The sequence below is a fragment of the Trichechus manatus genome, unplaced genomic scaffold, assembly GCF_000243295.1.
Source record: "Trichechus manatus latirostris isolate Lorelei unplaced genomic scaffold, TriManLat1.0 scaffold00012, whole genome shotgun sequence".
In the NCBI taxonomy this organism is placed as follows: Eukaryota; Metazoa; Chordata; class Mammalia; order Sirenia; family Trichechidae; genus Trichechus; species Trichechus manatus.
In genome coordinates this window covers 16,521,440-16,539,137 of record NW_004443948.1, presented here as the reverse complement: position 1 = coordinate 16,539,137, position 17,698 = coordinate 16,521,440, and the positions used below count along the sequence as shown (strand labels likewise).

The 17,698-nt window shown below is 36.2% G+C and overlaps 1 protein-coding gene across 1 annotated transcript in view; it reads left to right on the top strand.

The window, feature by feature from the left end:
* LOC101355321 (SAM domain-containing protein SAMSN-1) overlaps positions 1-14,663 on the top strand; it is a 55,759-nt gene extending 41,096 nt beyond the window's left edge. Inside the window, exons 7-8 of the mRNA XM_023726640.1 lie at positions 946-1,096; positions 14,137-14,663. Of these exons, the coding sequence (XP_023582408.1) occupies positions 946-1,096; positions 14,137-14,339 (354 nt within the window). The 3' untranslated portion in view covers positions 14,340-14,663. The remainder of the gene's footprint in view (positions 1-945; positions 1,097-14,136) is intronic.
* The last annotated feature ends 3,035 nt before the right edge of the window (positions 14,664-17,698 follow it).

Here is a 17,698-nt window from a genome sequence, read left to right as displayed (position 1 = left end):
GTTTTTGTTGTTGTTATTTTTAGTGAAAAAAAATCAATGGGGGTCTGGTAATAAGTTCTTCCTGATTACTTAAAACTTTTAGACTTCCTCTTATCTAATTTTAGCAACAAAAATAAGGATATTGAAATTGTGATCAAGTAAAGTGGGAGGAATTTTTGGGGAAGCTGAAAAAGCGTTCAACTTTACATTTTTATCCTGTTAGAGAGAACAGAGGTTAAATAAACAATATGCAGACTTTGAAATCCAAAGCCTATGAATTTTAAACAAATGTACATTGATGTAATTATGACCAAAATATACATGATCAGAAAAGAAAACGATACTTTTCCCAACCATAGTGCTTTTGTGCTTAATAAAAGCTTTTAATTAAATAGACAGTCTGAGATTACTTAGGTTTGTATAATGTCTTTCAACCAAAATGCTTAAAATAATTTTTATGTAGAATTGTGTCTACTTCAAAATCATTTTTAAACATACCCCAAGATATTAATGAGAACAGATGTTTTTACAGTCAAGTTAATGAGATGAGATATAGATTCAGAAATATTGCTATAATATACTTTATTGTTAGAGGCTTTTATTGATAGACTTAAAAATAAGTAGCTCTGTCACTTTAGCTAGTTGAGAAGTGAAAATGTGACAAATGGGATGAATGGTGCAGCCATTTAATTGATCCATCATTTAGCACTGTATAGTAAAAGGTAAGTATTTCTTCTTCATATTTCTCCTTCAGAAGGTTAAGAATCCTATAACATACCTTTTCTAAAATGCCTTAGAGTTCTTGTGTCAAAAAATAGTATAAATAAAATACAGTTAATCAAAAATTCTGTTGGTGCTTTTGTTTTCATACACATTTGTAAACTTTCTCTACATCTAAAGAAAACTGAAACTAAAATACTTGACTCCAACTAGATTATATTATACATATTTTTTTTTCATCAACAGGAATATATCTCAACACTCTTGCTCAATGGTTATGAGACCATAGAAGATTTAAAGGATATAAAAGAGAGTCATCTCATTGAATTAAAAATTGAAAACCCAGAAGACAGGATGAGGTTACTATCAGCTGCTGAAAATCTCCTTGATGAAGAAAGTAAGTGTGTGCACCTACTTGTCTTCTTAGCTGATAGTCGCAGTTGAAAGCAAATAGTAATATCTTTAAAAACACAGCCCTAGTTTTATTTACTGAGAATTATATGAAGCATTATTTCCCAAAAAATAAGCATTTTCATATCAATTTTGAAACACTAACTCTGGCCAAATCTATAACTAGGAAGAGGAACCTTTTCTCCTTATTGCACTCTTAGGAAATCAAAGGACTTTTCCTGTGTACCTCATTTCAACTCTGCAGAGATATTAACTTACATGCAAGTGGATACTTGCATTCCCAAGGACTGAGGGAGTTAGAGACAAATATTTAGTGACAGCATGAGCCATTAGTGAGAAATGTCATACATGGCTTCTGTAAAACGACACAGAGCATGACTCTAAGCTAATGAGCCTTCACTCCGCACAGGAAAATTCATTTCATTACCATATAGTCAAATCTTCTATATGTTTCTAGTATTCTTTCAATATGTTAGAATAGCTTGCAAAAATATTCAGCTCTCACTTTTATTATCTGAGATGGTTCTCTGTATTTGTAAGTATAAACTGAAGATGTAATAATACGTGCAGATTCTCTGGTGGCAGAATACTGGCTACGCCAACTGGGTTTGTAAAGATAGAATGGCTTTTATTTTTACAATGGCACGTCCAGAACACCCTTCTTACTAAATCTGATCAGGCTCCCAAACCCTCAGCTCAAGAGGCACCAAATTCTGCAAAAAGTATTTTATGTGAAAAATAAAATAAAATACGGAGGGGCTCATTTTAAAGCGGAAAAAGAATTTAGATCATCAGAATCTAACCTCTTTCAAAAGTAGTACTAGTAAGTAGTAATAACAATCAGTAACTACCTTTTCTGAACATGTTTTATGGATGAAACTTTGAGCCAAGCACTTTATATTTATTGTCTCCATCAATGTTCACCACGGCCCTGTGAGACAGATATTACTGTCCCCATTTTTGTGATGAAAAATCTAGAAGATAAGTAACTTGTACAAGCTCACACACTTAGTGAATTCTAGAGCTTGGATTCCAATCCAGTTTTTGTGATACTGTGCTATCTTCCTAATACAAGTACAGCACAGATGGGGAGTAAAGAGGAAAGCTTATTTAGGACCTAGGATTCCTGCCTGCCCATTCATGGATTTTCCTATACCCTCTCTCTTACATTCTATAAAGTGGGCATAGTTGCAAAGAATATATTATACACTGGCCTTTATCTAGTGGGGAGTAACACGCATTTTTAAGAAACTGTTCCTTACTTTATTCTTACTTGCTGTCTTACATTTGCACAGAACTTTATGCTTTTCAAAGAACCTTCACATACATGAATAATTTACACCAGTAGAACTGATTTCACCCTTATGCCTAGGTTTTTAAAGGTGTTCTTTGAAGTTGTGGAGGCTAGCAGATGAAAAGAGAGGAAGATGGAATCACAGAGGCAGACAAAGGTCAAACTTGAGAAAGTAGCCAATTTACCCAACTGTACAAGCCAAAATAAAATTGATCAGTGTAAACTGATGTAGCAATATTTTCCAGGTATTTGAGGCAGTTTCTTTCACATCTTGTCATTTTAAGACATGGCTCCCCACTATATAGTACTTAGCCAAGAAATAGATTCCGTGGATTTCTTGTAGATCCTTAGCGGATAATGTTCAGCATCATTGCCAATTCTCTCCTAAGTAATTTGAGATTGAAGTAGAGGGACAGAGAAGAGTGAACATATTTTGAACACTTAGAAATAATTGCTTTTCTTCTATAACACCATGTTGTTGTTGTTAGTTGCCATTGTGTAGGCTCTGACTCATGGCGACCTTATATATAACTGAAGGAATATATATATAACTGCCTGGTTCTGTACCATCTTCATGATTGTTGCTATGTTTGAGTCCATGGTTGTGGCTATTGTGTCAATCCATCTCTTTGAGAGTTTCCCTTCTTTTCACGGACCCTCTACTTTACCAAACATGATGTCCTTTTCTAGTGATTAGTCCTTCTTAATGATGTGTCCAAAGCCAGCAAGCCAACTTTGCCCGTTTTACAGATGAGGACATATTTCAGGGGTGAATTGCAAAGAGGTCAAACAGCTAGATAAGTAGCAGAGCCGGGGTTTTAATCAAAGGCAGTCTGCTAGTTCTTTCTTCTACATGTGAAAACTGGTCAATATGGGAACAAAATGCATATTTGAAAATTGAAGTTTTCTGCACTTTGCCAATTTTTTTAAGGGCTGCACTTCAGTTTTCCATCTCAAAAAATGGAAGTTAATATTTAAAAGCAAATGCAGCACCATGACTCCCTGAAAAGTGTAGGCTATTGTGAGTGCCTTGTAGCAAGGTAGAAAGGGCCCGAGAGCCTCCTCTGCCAGCAGGCCTTTCAGCCATAAACCAGTGGCCAGCAGGGACCCACTGATCCAGCGCCAAATGCTTGTGTCCACTTAGTCTCTTCATTCCACCTCCCTCATCACCCATACACTTTCGATAGTAAGAAAAGAATAATGCTTTATAGATCATATCCTATTAGAGCTGAATGTGATTTTATAAACCATTTGACTGAAATTCTTCCTTTGTAAGATGGGGGAACTAAAACCAGAGTGTCTTTGTGGCTCTCCCAAGGTCATATATCTAGAACCCAGTCTCCTAAATCTATTAGAAACACTTTCTACTATGCCCTTGTCTCTGAAACAAAACATAATACCTCAAAAGCATGAAGTGACTTTCAGTGCTTGATATTAAAAAAGGACAAATCCCTCAAATTATTCCCCTTATAAAACTTTAGAAAATTGTACTTGAAGGTCACTAGAAGTTGATCACTTAATAATAGCCAGTAACATACACACATAAACACACAGAGCCAGATTCTGAGAGATGAAAAATGGAAAAAAATGCAGATTTGACCATTGTATGTTGTCAACACACAATCCTGAGATTTTTCTTATTTTAATCTCACAATCTAAAGTAGTATTAGAATATACATGTCAAAAAGATGCATATTGCATGTTAGGCTATTCTGACTGAAAGCTATTTATCTTCTATGAAACTGCTTTGCTTGAGAAATAAAGAATGACTTCCATTTGTTGATAAGATGGTGAGTTCTGATGATTCGGCACCATACTGCTGCATGCTTATTTTTATCTATTCTCTTCTCTGTGAATCATATCGTCTACAACCATGCTAAAGATTAAATGCACAGCCTCAACGTACCTTGAATGATAAAAACCTTGAATATATGGTTATATAAAGCGGAGACATTATTAAAAACAAATGCATGTCACAGTCATAGGTTAAAAATAGCTGGCTTTTTCTGAAGAGGGGGAAGAATGAGGTATACAAATAGGCCATAATTTTATGTACGCATTTTATTTTGATCATTGAATAATGTCAGTTGTTTGGGGAATGTCAATGAATTTCCAGTTTGGAGCCTTGTTGCTTGTTAGGCTGGGAACTTGGAAAGCTTTGCTTTGCTGATTATCCAACATAAAAAATTGTGCAGAGTGGGCATCTGTGTTGAGGATAAGAGTTGAAAGTTTGACATAATGTAGAAAAGACCACAAGGTTCATGTGAGTTTTTAATGTATCAAGAGGGATCAAAAGGACATGGGATGGGACGGGGGGGGAAAAGATATCTAAGACTTAGAGCAATCAATTTTATTTTTCTTTTAGCCCAAAATAGATAGCATTCTACTCACTTTGACCTTGAAATTGTAAACCAGATTAAACTTTTTAGGTCACTGCTTGACAGGAGGTAAAGATGCCTCTCCAACAAGCTGATAGAAGGGCTGGCGAGTGGTGTTAGAGCTGATCACAGGATTACCACTGGAAGAGGATAACAACTTTGGGGTTCTCCAATCCGGCAAGGCCAGCACAGAGATATTCTGCATTTGCACCCGTGTGGCATTAGAACTGAGCAGAATTAGGTCACTGGCTCCCTCAAATGGGAATGTAAATGAGGTTAGAGGGAGAAGAAAAATTGGGGTGAACCTCAGCTCTTGAAGGAGCAAAAGAGCAGAATATGTTTATTTTGTGTACATTTAGGGTTTCTCTATTATCTGAATTTAAAATTGCTTTGTTTACTCTGAATGAATGTTCTCAGCAAGTAAAAAAGGGAGTAAAGAATATGTGTGTGTATGTGTGTGTGTGTGAGTGTTGTTCCATAAACTCAACCTTCAAAACCCCTTTGCCTTGCTCAGAAATGCAGAATAAGATAGTCAACTGCTGTTTATAGCAAATATTTTTCTTTGTTCTGCACTTGTTTCTCTTTTCTTGCATTTAGAAGCCCCTTTATGTGTCTTAAAAGTGTGCTTATTAGAATGTACACTACTGTTCTTGGGGAAAATGGATGATGGGAATATTTCATTTTCTCTATAGTACAAGGATAAATACATTTAAATTGGAAAAAAAAATGTCAATAACAGGATAAGCAAACTTTACTAAGATCTGTATACAATATATTTCAGGTACCCGCAACCTTTGGTTACAGTGTCAAATGAGGAGGAAGGGGGAAATGTGGGTTGTGTGCCAGGCTGTTGGCACCAGCTGTGGTCACAGCAGCCCCTCATTGCTCAACCATCCCTACTTGTGCCTTTTTGACTGCCTACCTGCCCAGAACGGTACAGGACAAATGGCAAGGCCCAGCCAGGAGCCTGGAACACGAGCTGCCTATAGGAGAGATCTGTAGCTATGCCAAGCAGCAGTCCAGCAGTTGGCCTGACAGTGTGCCAGGGTAGGCTGGTGCCCTAGCCCCTGACATGTGTACCTGGGGTTTCCAACCCACTTGCCAAATAATTTGAATTTAGACTCCAGAAATTTACAGCTTTTAAGGAAAGATATGCTGTCTTCACATATTAAGTGGAGAAGGCATACTCACATTTTGCTTTTATGTATTTATAAATATGTATTTAATGTCTATGTCTAGTCATTGCTGTTTGGCTTTATGCAATTGAATATCTTCAGATTTCTTTTTGGTTTTACCCGCTAAGATTTTATTTATGGTAGATGCCATATACCATATTATACAAAATACAATAAAATGAAATATAAGCATTTTCACTCTTCTACCACAGCACAATCCCTAGAGAAAAGTTCACAGATTTTTCAGCTCAGTCACCTGAGGACCTTGTAATCCCTGTGTTTATAGGGCGCTCTCATACTTATTTGTATATTGCACCGTGATTGTGCACTAGGCATGGCTTTGTAACCCTGCCAGACAGGACTGAATCTTCTATTACCATTGTCCTTCTCCAAAGGCCCTAGGCCTGTGTTTTGCATCCAAAACAAACCAAAAACCAAACCAGTTGCCATGGAGTCAATTCCGACTCATAGTGATCTCATGTGTTGTAGAGTAGAACTGCACTTCATGAGGTTTTCTTGACTGATATTTTGGAAGCAGATCGTGAGGTCTTGCTTCCAAGGCACCTCTGCGTGGGTTCAAACCACCGCCATTTGGTTAGTAGTCAAGCGCTTAATCTTTTGTAGCACCCAGGGACTCCTGCTTTGCATCCAAAAAAAACAACAAAACCCGTTGCCATCGAGTTGATTCCAACTCATAGTGACCCCGTAGGACAAGACAGAACTAACTGCCCTATAGGGTTTCCAAGGCTGTAAATCTTTACGGAAGCAGACTGCCACATCTTTCTCCTACAGAGTGGCTGATGGGTTCAAATCATTGACCTTTTGGTTAGCAGCTGAGCACTTTAACCACTGCGCCACCAGAGCTCCTTGCTTTGCATGCAGTGAATGCTTAACAAACGCTTGCAGAATGACTATATGTTGAGTGAAGGATGAGATCTGCAAATTATGAATAACCACTTTTTTTTTATTAAAAAAGTAAACATCCCTGCAATCCCACTTCTCACAGACAAGTTCTTATAACAGCCAGTGGGCATTGCTATGTGTTGTCAAGATATTTATTTTTTACATATGCTAATTGTGTGTGTATGTGTATGTACACAAGTATAAATGAATATACCATTTTCGGAAGGCAATAATCTCAAAAACTATCAAAGTTTAAAATGTGTATACAGTACTTTTGTATCCAGAAACTGCAGTTCTAGGAATTTTTCCTAGTAAGTCTAGCAAACAAATGCATAAAAATACTAGCTGAAATATTAGTGGTTATAGTTAAGAACTAAAAACCATGTAAATTCCATCAATAATTAATTTTCTAAATAAATTAATATATAATACAGATGTTAAGAAAACCTTAAGAGAATGAACTAGAGTTCCAAGAGTACTGACATGAAAAGATATCCAAAATATATTACATGGTAAAAGTAAATTATAGATGAATAATATGCCAGATAGTCTTACTTTTTTAATAATAATAATTTTTAAAATAATGACATTGGATTACATTTTAACCATATCAAGTAGACAGAATTAATTTAACCCATAAGAAACATGAAATTGATTTGCTAAGACTTCTAATTAAACAGTACAGAGTTTTTAATCTTATTTGGTCATTATCAAAATAGTCAGCCAAATACAACAATAACTCAACTGAGGGTAAATATTTCCTGAAACCAAAGCCTTCCATGAGGGTTTATGGTTGGATTATGCAGGGTAGTAGCTGATAGTGTTGTTCATATTGGTGTTGAGTTATTGTGACCTTGAGTGTGTATGCCTCTGCTGGTACTGGAGCAGCCAGCACCGTGCAGTGGAGGATGCTGTGACTGTGAGTCTATTTCCCCGGTGCACCCCTCACTAGAGGGTAGACTAATATGCTAGGATACAAATGATTTTAAGATGTGGAGAAAACAGGGAGAGCCATTTTGACTCCATTTTTTCTCATGGCCTCAGAGGAACAACAGAAACTGGTTGTTTTTCCATGAAGGAATTGCTGTCTTTGTTTTGTTGTTTTTCCAAAAAGTGGGTTAGTATTCAAAGTAAATGAATTCCAGATATTCCCTCTAAATAGAAAATTAAATTATTTAGGTAATTAAAAGAGCTGCTTAAGATTAAATCAGAAATAACTGACAGTCATACTTTATTGTCTACTAAACAGTCATGCTTTATTGTCTACTAAACGTTACTCCCATCAACAATGCTGCCTCTGGACAAGTAACTAGAGGCAAAGATACCTGGATAGTGGTCATTCTTGGGTTTGAGTGATTTAAATAGGGCTACAACATGAGAATGAAGTTTTGATCCATTCTGAGATGGGTATGCCAGGTTTATCCACTGCGGAGATGGCACCAGACTAGAGAAAAAAAGGATAATTCATAGAGCCAAGCGTATCTTTACTTGAATTTCAACAAAATTCCTTATTTGGCCTTCTTTAGTTCTGTTCCCTTTAGTTAACTTAAATGTTATATCCTTTTATTAAAAAATCATTTATTGAGCGCTTATTTCAGCCAGGGATTTTCTTATGTCCTCTAGGTTGTATTGTTTCATTGTACTTGGCTCATAGGCTTCATGCCTAAGTCAAATAAAGCAGTAAATTTAAAATCTAGAAGATTTCACAAAGAAACCTGTGCAAGTCAAGCAAAAAGTAGTATTTTTCATTTTTAAGATGTACTTAACTTTCCAGTCTATGAATATAGGGCAGATGCCTCTCCTTCAAGTATGAGAACTTTTTCCCAGAATAAGAATCTAGTTTGATTTCCTTAAAGCTTTCTCCACTTTTAGTGTTATTGAGATTGCCTATACTTAATTAATTATATGTCACAACTCCAATAAAATTATTTTCTGAAAAATTATATTAGTTGTCTTCTGTTTTAATTGCCATGCCACTCTTTTCTAAATCGATGACTATTTTAAAATGTTGAATGATGGGCTTTATACGGTTCCAATTCCATAAAAATTTGGGTGAGAAACAAATGGAAAAATATTTTAATAGTCACATTAGTTCTTCATAATAAAATATTTCCTAAATAACTTTCTCCTTGATACGATTATATTATTTTTATTCCAAAACGGAATTTTGTTGGGCTGATATTTGGACTTCCTCTTGGGCTTGCTGTTAGTTGGCAGAAATAAGAAAGACCCTTTTTCAAATTATGTAATAATTATCCAATATAATCAGACTTGTAAATGTACAGCTTTTGGGATATTTGTAAGCCATTTGGAGGATTTATTGAAAAAATTATAACACTTTCTTTTTTCATTTTTCATTAAAATAATAATATAACAACACTTACATAATCTGAGAAATATAGAAAATATACATAAATTTGTAATACTTTATTTAATTTGTGAATTTTTTGTATAGATGTATATGTTTTTACATAATTGTAATAAAAGTATAGGAACCCTGGTGGCACAATGGTTAAGTGCTCAGCTACCAACCGAAAGGTTGGCAGTTCAGACCTATCCAGTGGCTCCATGGGAGAAAGACCTGGTCATCTGCTCCTGTAAAGATTACAGCCTAGAAAACCCTATGGGGCAGTTCTACTCTGTTACATGCAGTCACTGTGAGTTAGAATCGACTCAATGGCACACAACAACAACAATAAAAGAATACATAAATTATGTATCCTGATTTAACTTAAGATATTATCAGAAACATTTTGGTATAAAAAGATGTCCCCAGATATTTTATGGCAAGTCTGTAATTTTGGAAGCAAACTATTTCTTATTCCAATGCATTACTTGCCTGGTTAGCTCAGATGATTGGATCATGGTACAATACTAATAAAGGTTATGGTTTCAATTTCTGGGTAGATCAGTTAGCTATAATCTCTTTCATGGCCACATCAAAGGAATGAATGACTTAGAATGTAGATGCATTAGTGTGAATTCATCACCTCTGCTGGAAAAACCACCCATAGCACAATCCTTATGTTATTAATGTCAGGATGAAAAGAAACAAGGTGGAGGAAAATCTTGACCCTCCAAATACCAAAACTGAATTCTATATAGCTTTCATTTCCATAATAGAAGATAATGACCTGCTTTTCTTTTTATAGTTGCAGTTGAGGGGCTCCAGCTGATCACCTGCCTGAAATTATTACAAGCCTGGTGGGAAGCATTTGGGGGAGGCATAGTCACGTTTCCATTTCACTAGGAAATCATTTAGCAAATTACTGCTCTTCTGTAAATTACTGTGCTGAATAACTTTCATACTGGGAAACTATTTCCTTTTACATAAAAATTTCAGAGGAAAAAATTCTACAGTAAATAACCTATATTTAAAACACACCAATTCCAAGAATTTAGCCATTTCTTGGGTGGAATTAAAAATAAATACATTTTTATTGGTATTATTAAAAAATGACATATTCTCTGATAAAATCAGTTTTTCATTTATTGTTTGTTCACTCTGGTACCCTTTGAGGTGACTGTACAGAGGCTTCCCAGGGCGAAATAACAACCTGCAAAACTATTTTTTGAAGGGAAAAGATCTAAATTTGATATCAGAGATCTATAAGCCTACATTTATATTTAGAAGAGTGCCTCACCATTAGTAATCAATCTATACAGGGTGTTGAGAGCAAGCCGTTTTTATTATGCCAAGTTCTGTTTAGGATGTCAGTCTGAAAAGAATTAACTCCATTCTTTTAATTCTGTGTTGAGGTGGTAGGACCATAAATAATCTGGAGGAAATACGGACTTATCCCCACAACCAGTAGGACTGAGAGTCACACTCCAAATATGATGACCACTGCTGATGTGGCAAGAAGCAGACAAAAGGACTAAATTATTGGCCTTTTCAAGAAACACTTAGATAAGAGAACACTCGTCATTTCATTCCAGTGGCAAGAAGATAGAAAAGTAGTGACAGGGGAGAAAGCAATTCCTTAGAGTATCAGGCCCCATTTCAGTGCTGCCTTTTTATAGAAGAAGGGCTTAGGGAAAAAAAAAAAAAAAGTGAATGACTTTTGATGGTTACCAGGGATGAGAGGGAAAGGGAGGGGGAATCACTTTCCAGAGAGTGGACACTACTTTTGGTGATAGGTAAGGCAATCCCAAATATGAGTGAAGTCAGCACAACTTGACCAAGGTAAATAAAGACACTAAGAAGTACATGAGAAAAAGGCACAATTTTGGTAAATGCTGTAAAATATACAATTTTGCAACAACAGTAAAAAGAACCAAAAAATATGTGTGTGGTTACATAGGTAGATATGGATGCATGTATGTGTACAGGAAGGTATATGCAAGTAAATGCATGTGCATGTATAAGAGTATCTGTAGGCATATGTATACTACACGTTTGTGTGTGCTGCATATATATCTACACATATAACAAACCATATAGGGGGCACAGTTATAGAGGCTTCCTAGACATATCCAGACAACTCACAGAATTGGTTTACTGAGTCAAAAGGCTTGGGACCCTAGTCTCAGGGGACAGCTTAGTCAATTGGCATAACATAGTTCACAAAGATAATGTTTTACATCCTAGTTTGGTGAGTAACATCTGGGGTCTTAAAAGCTTGTGAGTGGCCACCTAAGATACAACTATTGGTCTTTACTTGTATGGAGCAAAAGAGGATGAATGAAATCAAAGTCTCAAAGAAGAAACTAGTCCACAGGACTAATAGCCTGCAAGAACCACAACCTCTCCTAACCTGAGACCAGAAGAACTAACTAGGTGGTGTCCAGCTACCGCTGCTGACTTTTCTGACCAGGGACACAACAGACGGTCCCAGATAGAATGGAGAAAAATGTAGAACAAAACTCAAATTCCTAAAAAAGGCCAGACCTACTGGACTGATAGAGACTAGAGGAACCCCCAAGACTATCGCCCTAAGATACCCTTTGAACTTGGAATTGAAGCTATTTCTGCAGGTCACCTTTCAACCAAATAATAGATTAGCTTATAAAATAGACAATATCACCCGTGAGTAATATGCTCTCTTAAACAATTAACTGCACGAGACCAAACGGTCAACAGTTACCTGAAAAGATGAGAAGGCAAGGGGGGGAAGAGAATTTAAATCAATGGAAACAGAACAAACAGAATCGAAATAATGAGTATGCTGACACATTGTAAAAAATGTAACCAATGTCACAGAGCAATTTGCATAAAAATTGTTAAATGGGAACCTAATTTACTATGTAAACTTGCACCTAGAACACAATAAAATATTATTTAAAAAAAGTGAATGACAGATGCTCACTAAGTAAGCCTCTCCAAACCTAAAGATGGTTATGACTGATAAACATAAAACACTTCATAGCTAAAATCTAAAAATAACAATGAAAATAGTTGCATATTAAAATTAAAGCCCTTTATACCTAGTAGTGGACTCTTTGGGTGGTGCAAACTGTTAATGCACCTGGCTACTCACCAAAAGGTTGAAGGTTTTCAAGTGCACCCAGAAGCACCTTGGAGATCTACTTATGAAAAATCAGCCACTGATAACCCTATGAAGCATAGTTCTACTCTGACACACAGAGTCGACTCGGCAGCAACTGATGACTGGTTATACCTAGTATTAGTTGTAACATCACTAGAGCTAATATTAGAGTTCATAGTTAAACAAAGTTGTGGCAAAGGCAGAGAAGATTCAGAAGAATGACATAAACATGGTTTCATTGTTGCAAATAACAGCCTTGAGGAAAGGTTAAAAGAACTATTATGATTCATTCTGAAGATGAGTAGATAAACGATTTTTATCATTTTCTTCCAGTCTTTCTCCAGCAGTGTTTCTTATCTAAATAACAGAATGCAGAAAATGATTTGAGTTACTGTTTTCTCAATTCTCCCATGAATGCTACATAACTAGTGCTATTCTAGTTACATTGAAAAGACGCTAATTCATTACATACAGGGATGCACTAGGGTACCAGGGCTTAATTCTCTCCTGTACTGTAGGATGAGAACAACTGGATACACAGTGGGCCATAAACTAATACTGGCAAGTTATCTGGAGCCTAGAGAACACATTTAAAAAGCAGGATACGTGTAGGCAACATAAAGGGTGGATTTCTTAAAGACAAATTACTTGGCATTGTAATAGTTTGAGAAAAATCACACAATTTCCTTCTTCCAAGTTGGGCTTTATTTTCTTCTCACCGAATGGCATGAAGTGCATGGCGTCTGAAGGCACAGGTTTTGCCCCGCCCTGAAATGCAGGTGCTTGGTTCTTCCAATGTGGTGCTGTTCAAATGTTGAAAATGGGGATGTCCCAAGGTTATAGAAAGGGAAAGAGGAAGATATGCTAATACAGCTGAGACATGTCAGGGAAGGCATAGGAAGAAACGTCACATTGACAAAGAGAAAGCTGAGGCTAAAGGATTCTTGAAAAGAGTAAGGCCTTAACTATAAGGCTGCTTAGGTTTTTGGAAATACTTTCTGTTTCTTCTCTAATATTTTTTTTCTAAAAGATAGTGCTTGCTGAATCTAGAATACTGCTTTGATGACACAGAATTTTCTATCTGAATATAACTGATTGTTAGTCAGAACTACAGACGAAGATGTGGAAGACAAACTAAATATTTATGAGGTAGATTCAATGAAAGTTTTGGTGTTTTCCTCTCTAAAGTCAACCTGGTTTCTTATGGCTTTTTTTCTGATCAATGCAAACATAGGAAAATTCTAGACACTTAAAGTTTTATTAGTTAAATCCAGGTAATTGGAGTTCTACTGTACATTGTTGCCCAGAGTGATCTTTTATTCATTACTCCACATTAGCATATTCTGGAATTGTTCGCAAAGCTTACTATATTGACTTGGATTGTACATTTAAACTACAAATGACTTTTTCTAATGATACTTTAAGGAGTATTTGGACAAGGCATCAGTCATACTGTGGATACAATCTGCTTTCTTTGGCAACTTATTATTAATGTAAACTGAGAGCCCATATTGATCTTCATTTATGCAGGCAGTTCACATGAATTCCATGAAACTGCAAGTGAGCAAGTAAGGGCAAACCCTGTCTTCTAATAAAACAGTAGCTTGAATATTTGAGTGTAAATATCTCTTTTATAATAAACAAATATATTTTTCACTTGCAGACATTTCAATTGTAATGAAGTCAGGTTGGAACACTTAAAATACTATAGCGTTTGAACTTGAGTGAGTGCATGAATAAAACTTGTTTCTGTTTTATCTAATTCCTGCCCTCTTTTCCATTTACAGCTATTCAAGAGCAAGAAAATGAACCTGTGTCCCTATCCTCAAGCCCAAACATCTCCTTAAATAAGTCACAGTTAGATGACTGCCCAAGGGACTCTGGTTGTTATACCTCATCAGAAAATTCAGATAATGGCAAAGAAGACGTGGAGTCTAAAAATCTGCCTAACATGATACAAAAGATGACTATCACAGAGCCTAGCGACTGAACGCCCATTCTCCACTATAGATTCTCCACTATAGATCTACAGATGGTTTTTAACTTTTTGAGCTGAAAGATCAATTAAGACAGGAATATTTATAAATACAACCCAAAGTTAACATGCTTTAGTCTGAATGATTGTACATGAAAGTTTATATTGCTTACGTTTCCAGTCATTGTAAATAACATGTATATTATTTTGAATGTTCAGTGTAAATATCTCACTTGCCTGTATTAGAAAAGATATAGTGTAAGTGTTCTGGTAGGAGTGAAATGCTTTATTTACATTATTTTACAAGTGCAAAACAATAAAATCTGCAAAAAAACCTTACCTTTCTCGTATCTTCCAGTTTTGAATTTGTGTCTATTATTGAATAAATAGAAATACAGCACGTCTCTGTTTAATCAATTTGTCCAAGCAGTATCTACACTCATTTTTATATTTACTGTCGAAGCGTGAGTTAATATTGGAGACATTTTATCCTGATCCACGGTAGAGTTTTTATAATTATTATTATTGATTTCCTTATTCTATCTTCTAGTATAAAATATAGATAACTATCTATTGTCAATCCGATTTAGTAAAACTAATTTTAATAGTTGTACACGTTTTGTCTTTAAGTGTAAATATTTTTAATTTTGAAATACCCTAATTTTAATAATTAAAAAATCTATGTGCATATTGGAGCCCTGGTGGCACAGTGATTAAGAGCTACTGCTGTTAACCAAAAGGTTGACAGTTCAAATCCAACAGCTGCTGTTTGGAAACCCTATGGGAGCAGTTCTACTGTGTTCCATAGGGTTGCTATGAATCAGAATCGACTTGATGGCAATTTTTTTTTTGTTTGTTTTGTGTGCATATTGTATTTTCCAGACTAGAGCTATTTAAGGTACTTTAACATTAAATCTTTAGAGAAACTATCTTGTACCTGACAAGGTTTTATGCTCAGTCCTCACTTTTTTTAAAAATTTTTTTGGGATTCCCGCACTGATTATCTTAGCCTCAGTCTATCTCGTGCACCTCAGATCTGTGGTATCCACCTTCCTGAATATCCCCAGGAATCAATAACTCAGTATGGCCAAATCCTTGATTTTCTCTCCAAATTCATCTCTCCTTTTTCAGTCCCAATCTGTCTCTTTAACCTAGCCAGTCACCCAAAGAAGGAAATCATTTCTCACTCTATCTCACAGCTATCCTCCTCATAAAGAGTCCATAAGTAATCAAGTCCTATGGATTCTACTTCTAGAAAAGCTTTCATAGTCATCGCTTTATCTATATTTCCATAGTCACTGTCTTGCTATAGAACCTGATGGTCTCAGGTTTGGACTATCGTAATTTTTTTCCAATTTACCTCTGTTCTCCCAGTGCCTTACCTTGTAATCCATCCTCCACAGAGCCTCCAGAAAGATCTTTCTAACCTACAAATCATGTACGTCCTGTCTTAAAATATTCTGATGGATCCTCATTGTCTTTAGTGTAATATTTAATCTTTCTTCCAGGGTGTGTAACGTCCTTCACAACCATTTTTAAATCTACCGTATGAGTTGTATCTTTCATCTCCAACCCCTCACCCTACATGCCAACCGTAATACTCTACTTGCAATTCCTTGAAGTCACCGTGGAATCTGTGAGTTTTCACATGCTATTTATTTTCTGCAATTACTCCCACTATTTCCTACAACATTGGTCTCCCTCTCCTCTCTGTCTTGAGACTCATCACAAAAGTTGCTTAACTTTTTAATCATGTGTAGCCTTCCATGATTCTCTTTGGTGTTCTCTTCTTTGCACTTCCACATCATCTTGTAAGTATCTCTGTTGGTCACAGCAGTTATCATTTTATACTTTATTTATATGACAATTATCCTTCCATTAGAGTGTGACCTCCTTGTGATAGAGATTGTTTTATCTTTTTTAAATACCCTGTACCTAATGTAATACCTGCAACAGAGTGGGCATTTAGGAAATGTTTATTAGAGTGCATTGAAAATAATGATTATTCATATATAATAGACTCCATGTTTATATTTAAATCTACTCAAACCTATAAATAAATATCTTCCAAAGCCAACTAGAATTTTTTGAAACACATAAAACATATTACCTTAGGAAAAATCAGGAACTAAAAAATGTTATTTCCAATGCTGGGAGTCAGCATTGCACTGGTGATTTCTAGTATATTTTTCCAGATCTATGAAATTTAATTCCATATGCAGTACCTACATCATGCGTAAAGCGCATGCCTACGTCTATTCTCCCTTCTCCAGTGGGAAAATGGTTTTTCAGTCTCTAAAGACCAAAATGCTGCTTCCATCCTGGTCCCTCTACTGCTATGGCTACCACTCCAAACAGATTATTTAAGGAACTCCTTGGACACGGCACAGTGACTGAGTATAGTTTTTAAACTTTAATCAACTTGTTTCCTCAGGGAGGTGAAGAGAGTACAGCTTCTTTCTGGAGATTCCAGGAAACCATAGGTTGGGAAGCATCTAAGGAACAATTTGACTATAAAATGGTGAAAATCACCTGTGAAGCTTACTCAGACACAAATTCAGTCCTTCAGAATGAACTTTGGTACCCAGTCAAGGATTTAGGGAAATGCTTTTAAGTAGAAGTGCTGCAGAGACCTTGAGGGCATTGAAGCAGAGGAAGAGAGAGTCCCTGCAAAGGGGGAAGGAGGGAAGGAAGTGGAGACACCATGAGTACAAGTTGCAGGGCAGATGAGCCCATGGCGGGAGCATAGCACTGAAAAGGACAGATGTGCAGCTAAAGTATAAACCATGTTAAGTGAGCACTGCTGTCTTCACCTGACCAATTGGATCCCTGCCACTCTAACCTCATCTTCCTAAATGAGGGGAAGGTAAAATCAGTAGAAGGAAGATAGGCTTTTTCTCTTGACCATGAAAAGCTGGAGAAAGAGGAGTAGAAAGGTAAGAAATAGATCAGCAAGGTTGTGGGGGAGATGAGGGACTTGGACGTCCTGTTGCCTTTGGCTGGGAGAGAGACATGAGCTTGAGCCTATGAAGAGTGAATGTGAGAGCTGCTAGAAGGCTGATATTTGAATGTTTATAGGATGATCACACTAGCACTGTGTTTCTAGTTTGGAAACTGGTGAGAATGAGCTATAATTCCTAGTATCATTTATTTATTTATTCACTCAACACCATTTAGACATAGAACACATACGCTGCCCAAGTTTATGCCAATAAAGACCCTTCGGGCCACACCCTCCTCATTGAAACAAATGAAGTCTTTTAGTATATATACAATTGTGAAACTTTTCTGGGATGAAATGATTATTCTGATGCCAGAAATTTTATACATCTGCAGTTTGAAGTATGTTGTGACAGTATGTATGATTAGGGGAA